Source organism: Neomonachus schauinslandi, chromosome 1 (assembly GCF_002201575.2).
Source record: "Neomonachus schauinslandi chromosome 1, ASM220157v2, whole genome shotgun sequence".
Taxonomy (NCBI): Eukaryota; Metazoa; Chordata; class Mammalia; order Carnivora; family Phocidae; genus Neomonachus; species Neomonachus schauinslandi.
The window spans coordinates 31,245,243-31,269,493 of record NC_058403.1 but is presented as its reverse complement, the minus strand read 5'-3'; the positions used below and the strand labels follow the sequence as shown (position 1 = coordinate 31,269,493).

Below are 24,251 nucleotides of genomic sequence, written 5' to 3'. Positions count from 1 at the left end.
TGTCCTTCGATTTTGTCACCTGTAAGAGGAGGTTAATCATAAAATTGCAGTTACTCATTTATTTTCTTTTGGCAATAATTAAATGAGTTAATGTATTTAAAACACTTAGAAAAATGTGTGATGCATGGTAAGTGTTGTGTAACTGTGCTGGTATTAGCGATGCTTGGAATATTTAATAAAGTGTACAATTTCAGAATACTCAATGTGAGAAATAGGTATAACAATAGTTCTTTAGTTCAGTGGTTCTCAAACTGTAGTGTGAATTAAAATCACATTGTGGACCTGTAAAGTACCAGTTACAAATCCTTATACCCAAAGAATATGACTGAATAGGTCAGGGACTACTTATCTATACTTTAAACCTCATGCCAGGTTTTTCTAAAGTAGAGAAATAAAGTAAAGAATACTTTGAAATTAGAGAAGCCTCATAAACCTATAAAGAAGGATCACATAGAGACATTGCTTTCAGTTGCTTTTCATATTTAAAAAAAAATGTTTAAAGGTTACCTGTTGAATGGGTTTTTTTTTTTTAAGATTTTATTTATTTGTTTGAGAGAGAGAGATCACAAGCAGGGGGAGGGGTAGAGGAAGAAGCAGGCTCTCCACTGAGCAGGGAGCCCGATGCGGGACTCTATCCTAGGACTCTGGGATCATGACCTGAGTCAAAGGAAGACGCTTAACTAACTGAGCCACCCAGGTGCCCCTTGAATGGGTTATTATTCCAGTTTCTCATGTCTGTGCCTGATATTTCAGGAGGATTTATTTTGATGAGCCTATATTTGCCTCTTAAAACATCTACATGCAATTTTATGCATACATGTAGTACATAAAATACTTATTCAAAGGAAAATTACTCTTACTTTTTTCAAAAGACCATATTATATAAATATAGTTCTTTTTTTTAAAAAAGATTTTATTTATTTATTTGAGAGAAAGAATGAGAACGAGCACGATTGGAGGGCGGTGGGGAAGCGGCAGAGAGAGAGGGAGAAGCAGACTCCCCACTGAGCATGGAGCCCTACGTGGGGCTCGATCCCAGGACCTTGAGATCATGACCTGAACTGAAGGCAGAAACTCACCTGACTGACCCACCCAGGTGCCCCATAAATATAGTTCTTGAACTAATAAAAAATCAACCAAACAAAAATCAAACTTATACTTCATTGTTCTCTATCTCGGTTCTTATTTCAGTGCTAGGAGAAAGCTGGGGCAATACCCATTTTATTGAGATAGTCTACCAGTTATTACAGTCTGAGTAGGAAAAATATAAGCATATTTTGATAATGTAATTAGGGCTTAATTTAATATTAATAGAGGGTCTCAGAATTGCTAAAAATAGTCAAATGTGAAGTAAAAAGTCATTTAAGGTTTAAATAATAAAAGATTTTGGGCGCCTGGGTGGCTCAGTTGGTTAAGCGACTGCCTTCGGCTCAGGTCATGATCCTGGAGTCCCGGGATCGAGTCCCGCATCGGGCTCCCTGCTCAGCGGGGGGTCTGCTTCTCCCTCTGACCCTCCCCCCTCTCATGCTCTCTCTATCTCAGTCTCTCTCTCAAATAAATAAATAAAATCTTAAAAAAAAATAAATAATAAAAGATTTTCCCTGGCCAGTGTAGATCAGGAATTACCTTGTTGTAATGGTATGTATGAAAGATAAGTAAAATAATTAAGTCTTTTTGCTTTTGAAAGAGAAGAGGCAACTGATAGCTGTTAATTGGTTTAAATCCATTTCTAGTCTTTGAACTCCTAGAGGTCACACAAGGCATGATGGAGCATCCATGTGCTCAGAGTTTATGGTCTCTCTTCATTTAATGTCATACAGACTTCCGCCTTTCCAGGAAAGTTTGGTTTTAATCAAAGATGTTTGCTTCCACACATTTTATGTTGCATGCCATTTTGCATATACAACTCTTTCCAGTTTGTATACTAGTGTTTTTGTGTGCTCACAAAAATAGTTAATGTTGTCTAAGAGGTATGTCAGTACACATACTTGTTTAAGTGCACAGTGTTGTCTATCACTCACATTAATGTTGCATCTTTACTAACTGGAGAGGGAAAGTGAGAGCGAGTGAGCTACTACTGTTTTTGTTTTTGTCTGTCCTCTGGTATCACCTATATGTAGCACATACTCGTTGAGTGAGTAAATGAATACTAAAGAGTTAGCCAGAATTTTATTTTCTGAATTTTATTTTCTCCATATTTTTCAAAAAAGTTTTGTTGGCTTTCAAACCTCTAAAACTGAAATATCTTATTATGAAGGTAACACCAGACTAGAGAAATTTAGAAGGAAACAAAAACCATCCATTTTTCCATGGTCCCTGAGAAATCAACATTAAGATTTTTTTTTTTAGATCTTTTTTTCTAGCTCTTTCTCCCTCTTTTTCCCTCAGTTTTTCTTCTACTAGAATTGTATAGCTTACATCTCTGTTAATTACTACACACGATACTCTGTAAAGGTTTCAGTGGCCTTAGAATTAATTGAATTTGAGTGGACCTAAAGTATGTCCAGGAGGCCTTGACTCTCAGAGCTGTTCTTCTCTGTGGGTGTCTGCTCCCTAGAAGCAGAAGTAAGGATTGATCTTACTTTCTCTTGAACTCAGGACTATGCTGACTGCCTCCAAGCATGGGTGTTTGCCCATCTTGTGTTCCAAACTATTTATAAATACACATGAGGTCTCCCATCATTTTCTTTCCATTATCTGTTCATTCATTCAACAAATGTGTATCGAATACCTGCTAAGTTCAGGTGCTATTGTAAGCACTGGAAATGTATAATTATTTCAGTAGTTGTGTAACTATTTAGTAACTAAATGTAAGTATTTCAGTACTGTAAGTGCTTTCTAAGCAAAACTAATAGTATGGCTCTTTCCCTTTAAAATTAAACCACCATCAAAATAATGACTAAAGGTATCATATTTCTCTTTTAAGTTGCATTAACATACAGAATGATAAATGCATATACATATCATATGATCACAATTAAAGAGAAATTTAAAATCTTAGGAAAGGGCGCCTGGGTGGCTCAGTTGGTTAAGCGAATGCCTTCGGCTCAGGTCATGATCCCAGAGTCCTGGGATCGAGTCCCGCATCGGGCTCCCGGCTCGGCGGGGAGCCTGCTTCTCCCTCTGACCCTATCCCCTCTCATGCTGTTTTTCTCTCTCTCTCAAATAAATAAATAAATAAAATCTTTAAAAAATAAAATAAAATCTTAGGAAAAAGTGACACTATAACTCTATTCCAAAAGGAAAAAGAAAAGAAAAGAAAAAAAAGGCCAAACTTGTTTTCAGAAGAAAAGAAACAGAGAAAGCAACAAATCTCAGATCAGAGAGAAAAAAAAATAGGGGGAAAAAAGGATGCTTTTAGAGTTAGAAGATATTTTTTTTTTTATTTCTTATCTTTTGGCATCAGAAGTTGTATATGTTGATATTTCATGTCTGGTGGATTTTTCCATTAGATCAACCACACACATAGCTTTGTTTTGCACTGATGAATTATTTATTTACCCTCTTAGAAAATAAAGACTAGTGAGTAGATTTTAATTTAACATTTGGAACACCCTATAGGTCTCCATATTTTGTAAGTCAGGTGATAGAGTCAGCCTCTCTTTATCCATTGTTAGGGCACCCTGTAGTGCCTATAAGATCTAAATCCAAGATACAATGAGAGAGACATAGGGTAAGTACAGGGGAGGTAAAAATGACAGTTTGCCAATAAATAAACAAGATTCTTTAGAAATTTTTGTTCATGTCAGAAGTACTGACTAAGTTTAAAAATAAGTGAAGTTGACTGCATTCCTACAGGGATTTCTCAGTAATCCTTTAAAAGGCTATTTTAAGTATTTTGTTTTCCAGAAGTGTAATTGTCTTTAGATAATTATTCTTAAAATTACAATTCTATACTGCATCTCAAAGACATTAATAACTCACCTAGATTTAAGGGTTTTCTAAATATAGTTTAAATATGACTACCTAATTGGAGATGTAAAGTCAAAAGCCTTATGTTTAGTACTTTAATTGATTTTAGGTTATTGACTCAGTAAATTATATCTATAATATGCGCAGATTCTATGAAAATCTAATGCAAGTCTGTAGAGAAAGAATTGATAAATACTACTTTACATAATAATTTTTAAAAAAACTTCATGTGGTTAACAAATTGTATTATATCCCTAGTTGTTTTTACATACTTTTATTTTTTTATATTTTTTAAAAGATTTTATTTATTTATTTTTCAGAGAGAGACACAGCGAGAAAGGGAACACAAGCAGGGAGAGTGGGAGAGGGAGAAGCAGGCTTCCCGCGGAGCAGGGAGCCCGATGCAGGGCTTGATCCCAGGACCCTGGGATCATGACCTGAGCCAAAGGGACGCTTAATGGCTGAGCCACCCAGATGTCCCTGTTTTTATATACTTTTAATTTATGACTTAAAAACATAATTTTAAACACACAAAAAAGATTAATTTCAGGATAAAATTTTTTCCCTTGGAAATTTAAATTCAGGACAGAGGAAGTTTGGTAAGCAAGGTTTTTGTTTTTTGGGGGTTTTTTTGTTTGTTTTTTACAGTTATAAGAGTACTGTTGAGTTGTAATTTCAATAAGGAAGTTTGCTCGTGTTCTGTATATTGAGGTTATAGTTGGCTCAAATCTGCAATTTCCATATTATGTATTAAAAAGTGAGATGTAGATTAATGTTGATTGCAATTCATGTAAGGTATCTTAATATGTTGAAAATCTTTTTTTTTTTTGAGATCTTATTTATTTATTTGAGAGAGAGAGAATGAGAGACAGAGAGCATGAGAGGGAGGAGAGTCAGAGGGAGAAGCAGACTGCCGAGCAGGGAGCCCGACGCGGGACTTGATCCCGGGACTCCAGGATCATGACCTGAGCCGAAGGCAGTCGCTTAACCAACTGAGCCACCCAGGCACCCCAATATGTTGAAAATCTAATATTAGGATGAACTTTGTTCCCCTAGCGATAAAAAACATTCACAGGACCACCCAAATACTGTTTTTCACAGTTCAAAATATTGTTCAGAATTCATCATCTGTGAAAAATTGTTATAATAGCTGAAATAAGTTATTATATTGTCAGGCCTAAATATTTTGGTCCATTATGATAGGCATTAGGAAATAAAGGATTATTTGTGAATTTTAGTACCTTAGTGTATCTATAGAAAGTTGTCTTGAAATGTAATTATGCACAACTACAAACTTGATCAACAGGATGAACCCATAGGATTTTTATATTTGTAACGAAATGGGAAAGAAAGATAATATGACTATTCACGCAGTAATATTTTAAATGCATTAGTGTGTCTTTCAAATTTTGAAAGTAATACATTCAATCAATAGATATGTATGGGATATTTTCCACAGGGAACAAAGATGCTTTATTATAGATGGCTTTGGAAAGACTCACCCTCTGATGATTCTTAGTAAAACAATAAGTTGAGTGGGCTAAGTGCTCTGTTTTGTTTTATTTTGTTTTTCTTCTCTTTTGATAGATGTTTGGCTGGAATTGTGCCAGATCCTTCCAAGATCTGTGTAAATGGAAAATAATTTTGAGTTGAATTCTCAACTAAAAGTAGATTCTTGCTTAGTTTATAACTTTTCTTACAAATTTAGAAAAAAAACAGTAACATTTCTAGTTAGTAGGGATCCTATTATAATGCCAGGAGAGGGTGGAGAGGAAAATCGTAAAATTAAACAATGGGGCTTATGCCGACTTCCAGATACTACATCAGTGTTTCCAATCAGGGGTCAATGTAATATTTTTTTTAAAAGATTTTATTTATTTATTTGAGACAGAGAGAATGAGAGACAGAGAGCATGAGAGGGAGGAGGGTCAGAGGGAGAAGCACACTCCCCGCCGAGCAGGGAGCCCGATGTGGGACTCGATCCCAGGACTCCAGGATCATGACCTGAGCCGAAAGCAGTCGCTTAACCAACTGAGCCACCCAGGCGCCCCAATGTAATATTTTATGCACCAGGGATTATGCTAACCTAAAAATATAGACATTATTTTTATACTCATTTTACAGATGAAGAAACGAACATTCAGAGAGGTTAAGGAATTTACCTGAGTTTACACAGCTAACAAGTAGCAGAGCTTGGATTTGAATGCAGGCACACTGAATCTAGTCTCTAGATTGAATAAACTTTCCCCACAAATGCTACATTAGTCTTTTTTTTTTTTTTTTCCCTCACCTATGCTGTTTCTTCTTGGTGAACTTAAGGCAGTTCAGGTCAAGGATTTTATTTCATATTTCTTTGTGTTGCTCCTAATGCTTAGCACAATTCTTTTTTTTTTTTTAAAGATTTTATTTATTTATTTGACAGAGAGATAGAGAGAGAGAACAAGTAGGCAGAGAGGCAGGCAGAGGGAGAGGGAGAAGCAGGCTCCCCGCTGAGCAGGGAGCCCGATATGGGACTCGATCCCAGGACCCCGGGATCATGACCTGAGCCGAAGGCAGCTGCTTAACTAACTGAGCCACCCAGGCGCCCCAAGCACAATTCTTAATACAGTAAATGTTCAATGTAGAAGTAAACCAATGAATAGGAGAGTGAGAAAATTTGGACTTTAAGATATGCAAATATTTTTGTTTGACATTTCACAGAAGGTAGAATTCTCCTATTTGTTTATTGATTGGAAATTTTACTTCAAGGGCAAAAGGAAGCATGAACTCAGCTAACCAACTTCAACCCTACAACCCCTTTAGTTACAGCTCAGAGTGAAATCCTGCCTGATTTGAGTCCATTGAGGCAATTCCTGCAGCTAATGCCTTAGTAGCTTCTGCAATATTTGGGTCCCATGACAGAAAAGTCTATTCTACTTAGACTCCATATTATTAAAAATGAGGAGCGGGTGGGGAGAGCAAGCAATATTGTTTTTAAAATTTAACTTATTCTGTCAGTCTTTCTCATATCTTTTGGGACACAGCCATATGATATTAGATTCTATAGGAATATTACAAAACCCCAGGGATTCACTTCTAGAATTCCATTTGCACAATTTTGATAATCATTTTTAGATGATAGCAGATACTATCAATGACCCTCAATTAATTTGGGGGATTATTCTAAATTTTGGCTAGAACCCCCATCCCATCTTTAGGGGATATGATAATCATAGGAAATTAGGCTGAAACAAAGTACCTAAAGAAAATGGCATGATTCATTAATCATGTAGTTGTTTTAAAGTGTTCTGTTTCCCTTGTATTCCTATACTCTGTACAATTTCAGGTGAAGCTATGTGTTTTTTCCATGGTACGGTCTGTTTTTATACTTATTCGAATAATGTGTGAGTATTTGGGAAATGTGTATGACTCAATAGAGGATATTTAAGTCTACTCTCTACGCTGAGTAATTAATGGATGCTGTCTTCTTATTTTTAACAAATATCTCCTTGTAGGATGAAATTCTGACAGGAAAATTACAGGATTGGTGCCCCTGGTAGGATTTATGTTAATAATTGGAGGCTGTATGCTCCTTAAAATGTAAATGGAGCTTAAATAAAAAGGTTAAGAGGCAAGGCTCTTTTAAGAATATAGGTGTTCTTTTACAAATACAGGTTTGTTGTCAAGGCAGATATAAACCCCCCCACCCCCCACTAGGACAGATGTCACCAATTGTCTATAATATTCATTGTGCATCTGTCAACTCCTCTCTGAACTTGCTACTCTTGTGCTTTTAGTAATTTTACAAGCATTTCTGTGCTGCAAGATGTTTTCATATGATATATGAGACAAATGGATATTTTAATCGTTTAATGTTTTCTAATTTTAACCTGCCAAAGAATATGAAAGAGAAATTCAGATCAAAATAAGACTTTGTTAATGAAATAAATACTATTTCACTCCATCTACTAAGAAACAGACTTGAAAACATAAACAAAACTCTGAGACAAATGTTACTGCCATGCTAGGGAAAAAAAAGAGTAAAATCATATATATGAAAAAAGAATAAAATTATGTATGTGTGTGTTTTGTATACCTCAATAGAATATTACCAAGATCTGCCTCTTAGATAGTTACTTGCTTGTGTGCCTGTAAAAGTGATGCTTTAAAGGGGAGAACAGTTTGGAACTCCTAGTTGCAGCCAACTAGGAGTTTGGTTTCCTCATCATAAATCTCATGTGACTTTGATATATTTCCTTGAAATACTTAGCACTTACGTGTATATCTTTTTCCAGCTGCGGTTGTGTAAATATTTAGATATTTCAGTCACTCATGTTTATATTTTATCTTCCAACCGGACAGTTGTTGAAGGAATTCTGCCCTGCCCTTTTTCCTGATGTTGACCATGCCTAAAGTCAACTGTGTTCTCTTCCCAAGGTTCTACCAGGATTCGTGCTGAGGGCAGCTCACATTATTATCATCCTTGTTCCTTGTTAAAGCCTCACTCTGCCCATCCCTTTGTTCTTTGACCCTCTCTTTGTTACTTTTCTGTTTCCTATGCAGAATTTGGTTGAAACCAAGAAGTTGGTCTTACCAAGTACAATAGAAACCTGATATCTTATAACATAAAAATAAGTACATAAAAGCAAATTATTATAATGGTGGTTGTCAGGTGGCTTACAGAAACTCCAAATTTATGATAGAACAGAGAAGGCTTTTTATGAATGAGTCAAGAATATTAGAGAGAGAGGCTTTGTGACCCGGTGGAGGTGAACACCACCTGCTCTGGGGAGGACTATATGTAATCTATACTTTTCTGAGAGTCATATGTGTTCCTCCCTATATGATCTTGGCATAATTCTCCCAAAGTTTCCCTTTGAGAAATTGAGTCAACAATTATTGATAGAAGATGAGAGACTTTTCCCTCAAAGTATGTTGGTGGAAAATTGGGGAACCAGTGATACTGAATTTTTTGAAAGTTTTTTTGTTTTTATTTTTAAGTAATCTTTACACCCAACATGGGGCTGCAACTCACAACCCTGAGATCAAGAGTTTCATGTTCTACCCATGGAGCCAGCCAGGTGCCCCAGTGATCATGAATTTTAATTGTGTAAACAGTTGCATAGGAATTGAGGTTCTCAGTATTAAAAACTGACATTATAAGCTATTTACTCAAAAATTCAAGATCATAATTAGAGAAGATGACACAGTATAAAAAAACCTTTTACCTCCATTTGTTCATTATCAGAATCTTTTTTTTTTTTGAAGATTTTATTTATTTATTTGTCAGAGAGAGAGACAGAGAGCACAAGCAGGGGGAGTAGCAGGCAGAGGGAGAAGCAGGCTCCCTGCTGAGCAAGGAGCCCGATGTGGGACTCGATCCCAGGACCCTAGGATCAGGTCCTGAGCCGAAGGCAGCTGCTTAACCGACTGAGCCCCCAGGCGTCCCATCATTATCAGATTCTTTGCTGAGGAAAAGGAATATGAAATCGTGCAGTTTACAGCTAGGTATTCTCTGTATGCATGGGGAAAGGAACAACAGATGCAACCAGGTTTGACTGCTTCTTGTTTTTATCATCCACAATTTAAAAACAAACAATCAAGACAAACACTTCCAGCATTGGAAAGAAGAACAGACAAAGCATGTTTCGCTGTGGATTTTAATGAATTAATCTTAGCAGCATTTATGGAATAGTTGGGAAGAGCAAGGCTTTTGAACCGGACTCGGTTGAATCCCAGCTCTGCCACTTTCCAGCTGAATGACAGCTGAGGGTCTTGCTTCCCCCATATGGACACCAGATATAACAACACCCACCTCATAAAGATGTTGTTGTGATGAAGGAGATGAGGGACAATTGATGCTAGTTTTCTCTTTCCTTCCTTTCCTTCCTGCTTAGACTTGATAATAAAGAATAATTTATTATAGTGTTTCTGGAGATGGTGATTGCTATTTATAATTTCTATTGTGGAGGTTAACCAATTACTCATTGTAAATATCACTTGGGAATTGGAAAGTTCCGTTTCTGAGAGTTATACATTATGAGGAATGTGAGAGTTCTATGTTTTTTTGTTAGGATTTTCAAAGGTATGGGCTCTACATACAAATAACTCTTTGTTGTTGTTGTTGCTAACCCTATTCATTTTCTTCAGAGTATTACATGCTAACAGAGTATATTTTCTCTGGAAGTGTGTTCCTCAGGAGAAGCAAAGTTCAGTGGGATATCCTGGAAAAAGAAAACTCAGTAGCCAAATAAGTTTGAGAAAGGCTGCATAGAATACCTTTCTTTTGGTGCATCATAGTGTGCTTTTAGCAAGACAAAAGACCCTGAGAACTGCAACTCTTTTTTTGAGCAATACATATTAACAATCTGAGGAAAGAGTATTCCATGGAGCATGACAATTTAGCCTTTAGTAATATAGACGCCATTTTTATTGCTGAAACTCTTTTACAGACTACTGCTGTACAAACATTCTGGTGAAAGATTAGGCCTGAGTTTTCCGTTCCCAAAAGTCACGCTAGCTGGGGTCCAGCTATATGGGCCTGCAGGGTAGGGATAGAGAGAGTCTTGAGCTCCACTGTACTTTAGTAGAGTCTGGGTGTGCTCCAGGTTCTGTAATTGGCCGTTACTTCCTTTATACACTCTCCCTTGACAGTTTTATTCTTTCCCATGGTTTCAGTCTCCAGCTTGATTCTCCTCTATGGCTCCAGCTGAGATTTTTCCTGAGGTCAAACTTGGATATTCAGTTGGCAACTTGTCATCTCCACTCAGATATTCAAGAAGTACCTCAAGCCCTCCATGTCTCAGACTGAATAAATCATCTCCTCTGTCCTTCCTCTCACCAAATTTCACTCTTTGATTTTCCACCTTCACTGGGACTGTCATTCACCCACTGCTTAGATCACAAACTTGGAATCCTCTGCCTTGTTCTTCTCCTCCATCCTGTGCATTTTTCATTTCTTTTTCACCCCACATTGCCAGTGATCAGATCCTGTTGATTTTATAACTAAATATCTCTAGATTCTTTCCTATATTTTCTCTTCTGTCTGTCAAAGTCCCAAGTTTTCAGACTTTATTGTTTAAAGAGTACAAAAGCTTCCTGACCATTTACCTCCTAATTACCTTGCTGTGTAGTCCAGTGTCATACTACCAATGGTGAGCTCCTTAAGACCAAGCATGACTGTGCCCATGCCTTGCTTAAAATATTTGAAAGTTCTGTTGCCTTCAAGTAAGTTCTAGAACTTTGACTTGATGTACAAAGCTCATCACATTATTGCTTCTGACTACTTCTTCAGGCACATACTTGCTAATCTCTGATGTGCACCTTCCACTCAGGCCATACTAACTCCCCGCAGGTCCCACAAGTGTACCATATTCTTTTTGTAACTGTGCCTCTGGGTGAAAGTATCTCCTTTCTTTTATCCGTGGCTCATTTTTCAAGACTCATCTCATCTCAAATTTTATGTCTCAGGATGCCTCCTCTCCCTCATTCAGGCAGTCTTAAGTGTCCTTTCTTTGTTTCCTCATAGAAAATTATGCATCCCTCTTTCCTATCTGAAATGGTCTTTCAGAATTTAAAGTAACGTGTGTTTTAATTAAATATCTGTTACCTCAGTAGTTGATCCTCATTAGCATCCACCCTTCATAATTACAGCCAAAGTCAAGGCTGGTCATATATAATGTTTTATTTTTTGAAATTATATAGCATTTGCGATTGAGTAATCTAAAATCTAACTTAAATTTCGTTTGACTTCAATATAGCTTTTGTGAGAAAGTATGAGTTTCCAAGTTATTTTTTCCCCATGTTGCTGGTTTATTTCTTCCTCCTTTAGAGGCTGGTTTCATTTAAAGACTTTATAGTATATTGTATACCATGCATTGAACTAAAGCTGTTTCTTAGTATTTCAGATTACAAAACTATTAATATTTCAGATGACAGGGGCGCCTGGGTGGCTCAGTTGGTTGAGCGACTGCCTTCGGCTCGGGTCATGATCCTGGAGTCCCGGGATCGAGTCCCGCATAGGGCTCCTTGCTCAGCAGGGAGTCTGCTTCTCCCTCTGACCCTCCCCCCTCTCATGCTCTCTCTCTCTATCTCATTCTCTCTCAAATAAAAAAAAAATATTTCAGATGACAGTTTTTGTTACTTCATGAAGCGAATGTTCTTTAAGCTTCATCATCTGTTCATTTCATTCATTAAGAAAAAATGTAATCTTTTAATGTCTTTTTGTAGAATACATGATTATTAAGTTTCAGATCACTTCTACTCAAATAGGTCTTCCCCATTAGGACTTCATTCATTTTTTCATTTATTCAACACATATTTATTGAGTACCTATAGTATGCTCAGCACTCTGCCAGGCATAAGAGAAGCAACCATGAGCAAAATCAGACCCATGGATCTTACAGAGGAATGGGAAAGACAGGATTCCCAAGCATTAAACAAAAAAATTTAAATTGTAATTCTGATGATTCTTACCAAATGTAGCTATATAGGGCTATTTAGGTTTATAAAAGGAGCATTTAACTCTTTTTTGGAAAAATCGGGGAGGGCAGAGATTTGAAAGGAAAGTGGATATTAACTAGGGTGAGATCATTTCAAGCACAGGCAGGTGTAGGCCTGTGGCAGGAGGAAGTGTGTTTTATTTGTGAACTAGCACAAGGTGGGGTGAAGAAAGCAGAGAAAGAAGTGGAACAGGAAGAGTCTGGAGAGCTAGATAGGGGAATGAACACATTCTTGTAGATCTTGTTAAGGACTTTATCTTAAGAGCAATGAGTTTATTTTAAGAGCCACTGGAGTAGGGGAGAACCTAGATGGTATTTGCATTTCAAAGCCTTCTTCTGGCTATACTGAAGTGAAGCGATTTAAGAGCTTTCCTAAATCCGGGTGGGAATTGATGGTAGTTTGACCTGGGTTGGTAGCTGGCTGTAGAGATGGAGATGAGTAGATTGATTTGAGAAATATCAAGGAGGAGGAGGAGGGGAAAGAAAGGGAGGTGTCAAGGAAGCCTGGTTTCTATGTTGCATTATTCGTTGAGATTGGATGGCTAGGTAAGAACAAGGTTTGGGGCATTCGAGAAATCCTTAAGAAATTTACATATTAAATTTATCCACAGCAGCAGTATATAGGATTATTAAAAAATATGAATCTTGATCCCTGTTTTAGAAGTTATAATCTCATTGGAAAAAATAAGGTACAGACACAGGAAATATTTAAATGACACACACTCAGGATCTCACTTACCATAGTAAGTATAGAATGCAGTCCCTTACCCAATATCCTTTTTCATTTTATATTATATTTGATTATTTAAACTCAATTATATAACATTTCATCTTTGAAGTATGTTAAATATTAACATCATTATTGGCAACTAATGAAATTAATTTATTAATTCAAACTCTGGGAAAGTGTATACACACACACACTTTTATTAGGAAGATAGAAAAACCTATATAAAGAGCAGTTTCATCGTATATTTGAATATGATGTTCATTGGTCTACAGACTAGGTTGTTTTTTTTTTTTTTTTAAGATTTTACTTATTTATTTGACAGAGAGAGACAGCAAGAGAGAGAACAGAAGCAGGGGGGAGCTGGAGAGGGAGAAGCAGGCTCCCCGCTGAGCAGGGAACCCGACATGGGGCTCCATCCCAGGTCCCTGGGATCATGACCTGAGCCAAAGGCAGACGCTTAACCACTGAGCCACCCAGATGCCCCCAGACTAGGTTTTTATTTTTTTTATTTTTAAAAGATTTTATTTATTTGTTTGACAGAGAGAGAGACAGCGAGAGAGTGAACACAAGCAAGGGGAGTGTGAGAGGCAGAAGCAGGCTTCCTGCGGAGCAGGGAGCCCGACATGGGGCTCGATCCCAGAACTCTGGGATCATGACCTGAGCTGAAGGCAGACGCTCAACGACTGAGCCACCCAGGCGCCCCAAGACTAGGTTTTTTTAAAGTGTTGATTAATGTTAGTTACAAAGGAGATTTTAAGAAGCCATGCTATTATTTGTAACGCTCTACAAGTCTCTCTCACGGTCCTCTGCAAAAAGAGGCACATATATGGTAAATACAGACAGGGTGAAGGCTTCCGAAAGGCTTTATGGACAAGGGATTTGAAGAGCAGACAGGATTTGTACAGGCAAAGTTTAAGCAAGAGCACTTTCTAGATGGAGGGTCAAAAGGATTCAAGAATTGGAAGGTGTATTTGAGGTGGACACCAGTAGGATTAATTAGTAAATAGGGTTGGGAGTAAATACAGGGTCACTATTATGCCCTGTTCATATAGCAGTGCTTACACCTAGGCTTTTGAAAAAAGACTTTTAATTATTTCCATGTGATAATATGAAGCTATTTTGCCAATTCTTCTGCAGGCTCCCGTCTTCGTCAGGAAGATTTTCCACCTCGCATTGTTGAACACCCTTCCGACCTAATTGTGTCAAAAGGAGAACCTGCCACTTTGAACTGTAAAGCCGAAGGCCGCCCCACACCCACTATCGAATGGTACAAAGGGGGGGAGAGAGTGGAGACAGACAAAGATGACCCTCGCTCACACCGAATGTTGCTGCCAAGTGGATCTTTATTTTTCTTACGTATAGTACATGGACGAAAAAGTAGGCCTGATGAAGGGGTCTACGTCTGTGTAGCAAGGAATTACCTCGGAGAGGCCGTGAGCCATAACGCATCGCTGGAGGTAGCGAGTAAGTACAATGGGCTTCCGGCTTTTGACAGTGGGAATGGTACAGTGGGATCATTTGCCTGGAGAGTGGTAATAAAGAGTCAAACCTATATCCCAGGCTTTAGTTGAGGAAAATTTCTAGCTTTTTGTATGAATACAGTCCTCTACTTATTTGATTTTTTTAAATATATATTTCTCATCATAGCGGGTTATTCAAGCTTATTTTGGATTTGCACATAGTTGATGAACCATTCTACTTTGGATTTGGAGCTGCTTTCTGTTGAATGTTTTCATTGAAATTGATTTATTCTTAAAAAATTGATTTATCCTTCTCCTTTGTTGCTTTCAAATAGTTTGAATACAAGTGTTTCTGTGAAAAGCATAGCATGGGGTATTTTTCATTTGTTTTCATTTGGAGAAATACTTTCAACCGGGAGTATAAGATATGGTTTTAAACTGTTTCTAATTCTTAGAAATATACTTTTGGTAAAGCTATAGGTAGAGAAATAGATGTTCGTGCCTCATACTTTATTACTTTGGCTACTGTGGTGCACTCTGAGAGGAAAACCTGAATGTGTAATCCTCAGGTAGTTGATGGTTTAGTTTATTGACACAACTAGCAAATGCAGTTCATTTGCAATCACCTCAAGAAGGATCTCTTGGCTAATGATTAAATTGTTCGGTGTGTAATGTATTTGAATACAAATCGGGCTTCTCTTCTCTTATTTTCAGTAAACATTCAAGAGGTAGCTAGAAAGTTTCATATCCTTGGAAGAATCCGTTCTGTGTATTATAGGTACAATTGAGAATTGCATAGGGATTGGTTGGAAAGACAAATGAAATTTAGTTCTCTAATACGCTTTACATAAAATTCCTGGTGAAACTGCATACATATCTATGTATATATGTATAGATGATGTTTTCCAAGATGATTGATATTTTGATACAATTTATGTTCAAAATTATAACTATATAATCAGCTTCGTAATCTCTAACATTGTCTCTAACATTCAACTAGAACTTGAATATATAGATCCACAGATAGTTATGCAATTATAGACATAGAAAGGAATTTAGAGACAGGTTTTCCAACTTAATCAGATTATTAATGTGAAATCAGTCTCCAAGAATCTAGATCACACTCATAGAACCATGTAGTACTTAGGGTGAGACAGAATGCCAAAGATGTCTAACATGAACATAAAATTTAATTAGATAAAAAAGTGAAAGTAACCGTTTAAAACTATGCCAGACTAGCCATTCACATTTTTAAAACATTTACTTGAAACTCAAGTTTATATTTCTCTTCACATTTAATTGATCACGAACTTATTGTACTTTCTCTTATTGCCTTGATTCTCAGTGAAAATCTTAGAACTGCATAAGTGAGATGTATGAAAACTGTAATCACAGCAGCAGGCTACTTTTCTTTTTCTCCTTCCTTCCTTCCTTCTTTCCTTCCTCTCTTTCTTTCTTTCTCTCGCCTTTCTTTCTTTCTTCGCAAATTTAAATGTGGTGCAGGCAAAAGTTTAAATGTTTTTATAAAAGGATATATATATTTTGATAAACTCTTCTTTCAGGTTATGATATTAATACTTATCTACCTTTTGACACATTTATATTTAAGAATACTTATTCCTTGTGGAGATAAAATTAAGTTAACATTTGAAAACAAATATAGAGAATCAAGAAAGATGGTGTAGATGACCTAGGCCAATTCTTATTTTTGGTAGATAAGAAACTGAAGATCAGAAGGAAAACCAGAGTAATTGTTTATTCTCTGAAATTATAATTCCTTATAAATGAAGTATGTACCAATAGAAATATATATCTGAGATCATATTGTGTTTCTGTGTTTTCTTACTCTACTTGCATTCTGATCATCGCCAGAATTTTTAGAAAAGGTTATAGACTTGAACAGAACATCTAAACGCTTACCCTCTAGATCTCGCCTTTCAAAACTCCGTTAGTTTTACTTTAGATGATCAAGATACCCTTAATGCACTGGGATTTAGAGAGCTGTGTTTTTCTAATCTGGCTTTTGTGTAGCTATTTTAAAAGACATTATTAGTTTATGGTTAAATTCTTTTTCTAAGCAAGACATTCCATTACCTTGTGAGTCCATTACGGGAAATGCTTTTCCAGTCTTAGTCAACAAATATACCTTCAAGGAACTGAAACCAGACATAAGATCATTATATAACTTTTATCAGTAAAATATTCAAATACACAGTCTCTGAATGCATAAATCACAAATTTTAGTGTGATATTTCTCAGTATGTCTCCAAAACATTTCAAGCTCCAGAGAAAAGAGAATATTATAATTTACTGAATAAAATTCAGTTAAGGTATTTTAAACAATTCTTTAAGATCATATTCATTAACAATTCATATATGTAGAAAGGCAGAATGTACATTGTATATTTATCAAACATATTTTGATATTCATAAGGATAGTTTGGTAATAAAGATTTTTATTAGTGATAATAATTATTCTAAACCCTGAAAAAAGGGTGAGTAGTGTTTGTTTTCAACAATTTTTGTACTTGTTTGATTATAATAATTAACAGCATGTTTTTATTTGGATAAATTGTATTATTTTGTAACCTAAGTTATATGGGAAAAATTGAGTGCTCTGGAGTTAAAATGGGTTCTGTGTGTTTAAAAAATTATTTAGTAAATTCGGGCTTTAGTGCACTACAAACAGATACGTAGTGACATATTTCACCTGTATGTCAGTTATTTATTTTAGGCAATGGTTACTGTTAATTCACCATTGTAAAATATGTTTATGGTCCTAAATTTACAAATAGATACGTAGTGACATATTTCACCTGTATTTCAGTTATTTATTTTAGGCAATGGTTACTGTTGATTCACCATTGTAAAATATGTTTATGGTCCTAAAATGGAAAGTTGCCTTTTGTGTGTTACATGAACAACCAAGTTGTGTGTGTATATTGGGAGGTGGTGGGGGTCGGGGGTGGAGGTCCAGGGAAACAGGCCGTATTTGCTGTGGGTTAAATCTGTAAAGTATGGTTCTAGTTTGGTTTTATTTTTTCCTGGAGAATATTACTACATTTTTTTTCACATTTTCTTAGTTTAGGTTCCAGAAGTTCAATAAGAACTATTCTTATTCTTCCCAAAGACACAGGAAGACAAAGATTGCATCTAATTTCTTAGTGACACTGTAGCCCAAAGTAATAGCATTAACAAAAGCATCTAGAGGCAACCCAGATTTCACAGCAGAGTTGTTGGTAATGCTTTTAAAAACATTTATCTGTGTTTTATTTGCCTTTAAACCAAGTTTTACAGCTGTAACAACAACTGGATTTCTCGGTTCCTAACAATTGTCAATCTCACAAACACTGGAAAAAAAAAAGATATTGAATGCCATTGAAAACCCTTGTTTCTGTATAGAAATGATAATTGTGTCTTTTGTGTTTTTAATATTTATTGAAATTTAAAAAGTACACCAAGAGGATTGCATTTATTGGTTATTTTTAGGATTATTTTTTATTTTCATTTAAATCCCAATTATAACCAGGTTAGACCCAGTGAAAAGCACTGGCCAGCCTTTGGGTGCCGATCCTTGCCATGTGGTAAAAGCTGCATTTCTTGTTCTTGAAAACTCAGTTTCGATGCAATTAAAAAGTTATCTCACACAATTATAAAGTCTAAAAATTGGAATACTAAGAAATATATGATGGTCCTTACTAAAGTTTCCTGGAATTTTTGGAAGTTTATCTCTGTAAAGGAAAAAAAAATAATCACAGAAGTATTTTTTAAATTTATTTTTTTAATTCTTATTTTTCTTTGCAAGCCAAGAATGCTATATCTTGATGGGAACATTAAATTGGAAAATTTAGATATCACTCGCAGTTTCTAAGATTTATGAAAACTTTACTCTTTATCTAATTCAGTTTCAAAGTAAGTTTTCTAAAATGGTCTTGCAAGTGGTATTCTCTTGTTTGTCTTGTATTAGCTCTATTCAAGAGTCTACTAAATGTTTAGGAAAATATTTTATGGGTCCATTCTCCATTCCCCTGAACCCAACATAATCACTTACTAAATTTAGAACTTCATTTTGTGCCTGGCACACAAATTGATAGCACAGTTCTTAGACAAAACTTATATTTAATAAGTAATTTGATCTTGGGTAATTGCATTGAATTTTAAGGAAAATTAATCTGAACCTTGACCCTCATGCTTTCCATCGTAGAACATGGCCCTCTACGTCATCTGCTAAGCAGTGCACAGTTAGCATATGGCTATTTGTTTCCTATTTAAGCTGTTTTCTCTGAGGAAAAGAAATTCCCTTCAGACTAGGCAGACATCTGCTAGCTGTCTTAGCAGCAAAACCAGGGAACTATCTTTCCTGGAAAAAAAACAAACAAAAATAAACATTTTGTCCAATTAATCAAAGATTAAGTCTTCCCAGATTTTATTAACTGGGGTACATTTTAATAGTAATTACTTTGGGGTAAATGTTTATATTTTGAGGTAGTATTTTTCCACTACTTTGAATATAGCATGATCTTTTGTTGTTATTAAATGATACTTATCAAAGTGATTTAGAATTTGATTTATCCAATTTTCCTCCTTTGGGTAAAATGATAAAGTAAACTAACCATGGATGCTAGGTAGCCATGTCTTTACCTAGGTACAATAGAATGTATTCCTAAAATCTGGACCTTGGAAGATGGAAGGGATTACTCCTGGAGGTGAAATGGTTCAGATGAGCACATGCAAGTAGAATATGCCATTATATTTTAAAATATTGATCAATTGACTGATTGTGTGCACACACATAATCAGTCTGACCTCTATTATGGTCAGACACCAGAATTATTTATACAGTTTATACACACACACACATTGTTCCCTAATAGACTTTTTATCTTTGAAATTGAATTTGCTTTATATTGCATATTTAAAACTATTGTTTCCTTTACTTAATTTGTTTTATTTTTTAACTCGCCATTTTCAAGTGCTTTCACCACATTCTAAAACCTTTTTTATATCTTATTTTTGTTTTCAAGAGCAAAGGAAGAATGTTAGTCGTTTAGTTTAATGATTTAAAAATCTTTTCGCTTCCTGGTACACTTACGTTCTAAAGTGAACTGATTCTTTGTTCCAAAATTGATTCATGATTAAGTGAAATTATGCATATAAAGTGTGTAGCACGGTGACTGGCACATAATTATAAATCATAAATTATAAATTATAAATTTAATCACTGGTGCTATTACTTTCATTACTTTTTTCCTCTTTATCTCTTTTCATCAAACACCAAGATTATTTTTATATAAATGGGATCTGATGCTTCTGACTTGAAAAATGGACTCACTTCATTTTAAATTTAAAGATATGTGCATTAATATACTAAAATATAAGTAAAATGCCTCAGTAAGTAAATTTTCTTAAATTAATTTCTGGTTAAGTAAAAAATGTGTTGAATATATTAAATTCCACCTTGAATTGAAATCAGTGGTATGAGAAATTTACCCTTACCTTAAAATCTTCAGTGTTAATGCAGGACATGCAATAGTGTTGATTCAAATCATTTTTCTTTCAGGGACAAATGAAAAAATTCAGTTTTATAACTTTTACAGTTGGGATAACATCCATATTTTTTCTAATTAAATTTATGTATTTGTTCACTTAAGTAAAGAGGCAGCATTGCTAAGTTCTATGACATGATTATGATTATTAAACACTTGAGTTTTTACTATCAGTCGAATATATTCTGTTATTGCCTGTCTTTATTGGCTTGTGCTGCTATAAAAAGAATACCATGTACTGGGTGAATTAAACAACAAACATTTATTTATTTCTGGAGGCTGGGAAGTTGGAGATCAGGGTGCCAACATGGTCCAGTTCTGGTGAGAGTTTTTTTCTTGGTTTCCTCCCATGGTAGAGAGAGGGCTTTGGTCTTTTTTATCCCTGTGTAAGGACACCAGTCCCATCCTGGGTTCTACCCCCATGAACTCATCCAACCCATATTACCACCTGACTTCCCCATCTCCAAGTACCATCCCACTGGGGATTAAGACTTAAACATGTACATTTGGGGGGAGGGAGACAGAAACATTTGGTCCATAGCTGCCTTTAATGATTATTTTTAGATTTTTGTTATTGGGTTTATAGTTATTTTATCATATTAAGTAATTGAGAAATAAAAATCAGAAAATCAGGGAAAAAAGTTCTGTAATCTCCATGATGTAAGTAGCAGGCCTATCAGATCACTTGTTGCATCCAGATGTCAGGTTTAAATTGTGTCATAAATCAAGTATAGACACATTATACCTTCAAGTGAATATATTATGGAGGGAATTCTTTATTTGTTGGGAAAAGTAAGAGCAGCATCCTTTAGTTACTATATTAAGAGAGAAGATAGTGGTCATTTTCTTTTGAAAGATGTAAAAATTCTTTCCTTCTCTCTTTCTTCCTCCTTTTCTCTATCTGTCTCTCTCTTTTTTTTGTTTTTCTCTTTTCAAAGAGTATTTAATATGAAATATGAAGGCAGAAACCTGTATTTCATAATCCATGAAGAGATGAATCCATGAGAGATGACAGTGACAATGGCCATAAAGAGAAATTTTGAGTTTCAATGGGCATTTTAGTAGAAGACAGGGCAAAGTTTGCTGATCATTTGACTGTGGGTGTTAGAGGAGTTGGCTCTGTTAGAGAATGTACTATTTATTCATAAATAACCAACAGGTTATATTCTATCTTAAAACCCCTTCTAGTTAAACATGGTTCAGGGTACATGTTCTGTTGACTTCTTTGGCAAACTTTTTATGTTTTTCCTTTATCTCCTGTAACTGTTATGTATTAATCTTTAGTAGATTTGTAAAAGATCTTAAGAGTAGAGGCACATTATACATTTCTTTTTCTTTTCTTCCAACCACAGGTTAAGGAATGTGATTTAATAAGCTTACAGAGGTCATTTTTATATAACTCTGGAAAATTGTATTTTATTTGCGATAATATGTACATGTTCTTGCAATCTCATCACCAAGAGTTAACTACTGTTGAAAGTTGGGTAGATATCCTTTTAGATACCTTAAGGTCCCTGTACATGCTCTGGGGAAAACTATTTTTTTTAAAAAAGCTTAGTTAAAATTAAGATGTAAAAACCAGTGGAAATGTAGACACTGCAGTAAGTAGGCAAGAGAGAGATAAGAAAGAGAAGAAACCCATATGGATAGTAATGTTGTGTCTAGCCGTGTGAGGGAAGCAAACTCAGGTGAGGGAAGGATTGGGTGGGTTACAGGCAGCAGTTGGAGGCTTCTACTCAAAGTGTGGTTGGGGACCAGCAGCATTGGCATTACCTGGAAGCAAGTTTAGAGATGTTGAATCAGACCCTCTATTTTAACAGTATTACAGTGTAACTCGTGCAAATTCAGATTTGAGAAGCAGTGGTATACATTGTGCTAAACTGGAGTTCATAGACCCCCTACTCATCCTCTAGAACCAATAAAACCTTTTGGAATGCAAACCCAATGTGGTTGATTTTTTTTTGAAAAGAGAAGCAATTAAGAACAAGATTTTTGGTGGATTTTAATTACCCTGGGTTTCTAAACCAGAAGTGAGGACAGGGGAGAGTGGAGACGGATATACAGGAGACTAGTAGAGATAGCATAGCAAGTTGGGAGCAGAGATAGAGAGAGGGAAACACACAGAAAGAAAAGCACAGGAGGACACAGAGGGAGACACATCCAGAGTAACATGGAGAGAAACTCAGAGAGAGAGGGAGACAGAGACAGAGACAGAGAGAGAGTGGGAGACAGAGACAGAGAGAGAGAGGGAAGAGGGGAGACGGAGAGTGAGATAGACAAGGGGAGAGGAAGAGAGAGGTGCAGACAGAAGAGAGGTAGAGAGAGAATGTGCTGGGGGTTGGGGGATGGTGTAGTTATGGTAAGGATTAAACTTGAAAGAGTAGAGAGATATACATTAGCCTGGTTGGAGAAGGAAAACAATGTTTACTACGTACGAATATTTACAGATAGTGGGATATTAAGCAAAGAACAGAATACTCAAAACTTTATCAGATCCATAACACTGTTTATCAAGAAAAGTAATACACAAACTCTATCTTAGGTGTTTTTATGTAAATTCATGGAAGGCTGTATTTACTTAATGTAATCCAAAAGTGAAATGCTGTATTTATAGCTTTTTTACTTTACATTTTCTAGAATGAAAACTATGGAAACTCTGGAATTTATTAATAAGAATAGAACCAGGCTGGGAGGGTCATTTGGAAGTCATTTAATCTGTTCCTTTAACTTTTAGTTTAAATTATCTAAAGATCGTTTGTTGTATTAAAAGAGGTTCAGAGCCAAAGATTATCTAGGCTCTATCATCAGTACCCCTTACATGCATCACCATATGTTAACACAAAGTTATTACTTTAATTTACTTAAATCCTATGCTGTGGATAAATGTATTTTGAAGGTTTATAAAGTTATTGTCATTGTCACAGCATATTATATGCTAAGTGATAATAGAAAAGCCATTTTTTTAATATAGCAGCTCATATGTTTGAAGATAGTTATTAAGTGGGGCCCAATTTTTAATATATTATATCTGATGTTTAATTTAGGTTTCTGAGTATCAAACAGTTTCTAATCTTAGTCTCTTAGTATTTCCAAAGTGGAAATTGTAGCTTTAGTAACATTTTAAGTCGTATTTAACCTAAGGTCTAAATTGAAGTTTTAATAGTGCCTATGACATTTTACACTTGTCAAGAGAAATAAAAGTTTATGACCAAGATATTTAGTATGCCTGAATGGGGACATTTTTAATATTATCCAGTAAATGATGGAGTAGAACTTAGAAGAAAAGCCAAAAGTTAAAAAGAAAATGGGAAAGGACATCCCTTCCCCCCAAGGATTTATATTCTTTCTCAATCTCTTCCTCTCCATCACCCTGTATCTCTTTTCCACATAATACTGTACTTTATCTAGATTGAGTCACATTAAGTTACCATTTTATCAGATTCTTATCTCTGTCAGACACCAGAAAATGGATTAGGAGTCTGTGTTTGATGTAGAAGGATACTGAGAGCATTTTGATCACATAACTCAGCGCTTGTCATAGCTTACCCAAGTGACTTCCCTTAGTTCTAAAATGAAAGCGTAGGACAGGTTGTAACCTTGCTGAATCTTGCTTAAGGGAATTCTTGGGAAATATGACTATAGTGTATTTTCCTTTCGATCCACCTCAGGAAAAAAAGTAGCAAAGAGCCAAAATTCCACAGGAGAGGAGAAAATATTTTTGTGGTCAGTGGATTGAGAACATGTTGACAGCTGCCTTTAACTCCTGTCCTCTCATCTTTTGCCTAAATCACCAAAAACTAAAACCTTGAAGAAACTCAGAATTCTGTGGTCATACTCTGTAACACTGGGAGGCAATAAAATCAATTCCATAACAGTTTCCTTTTCTTTCTTTCCTTCTTTTCTTTCTTTCTCTGCCTCCCTCCTTCCCTTCCTTCAACTAAATACCACTAAAGTCTCTGTTCTTTCTGAACTATGTTGGTTATAATTCCTTAAGCCTCCCTCAAAATTTTAATTATCAACCCCAGGTGAATAACCATACATTTCTCATGATCTATTCCAAGAGTTTGTGTTGTTTGAATGTAATGGGTTCTCTTAACCCTGGACTATGGGTTTTATCCATAGA

The 24,251-nt window shown here is 35.7% G+C and overlaps 1 protein-coding gene across 5 annotated transcripts in view; it reads left to right on the top strand.

Annotated features, from left to right (window-relative positions):
* ROBO1 (roundabout guidance receptor 1) overlaps positions 1-24,251 on the top strand; it is a 967,818-nt gene that overhangs the window by 631,342 nt on the left and 312,225 nt on the right. For all 5 annotated transcript variants that reach the window (XM_044919565.1, XM_021679301.1, XM_021679299.1 and 2 more), the window contains one exon: positions 14,260-14,586. In XM_044919565.1, the coding sequence (XP_044775500.1) occupies positions 14,260-14,586 (327 nt within the window). The remainder of the gene's footprint in view (positions 1-14,259; positions 14,587-24,251) is intronic.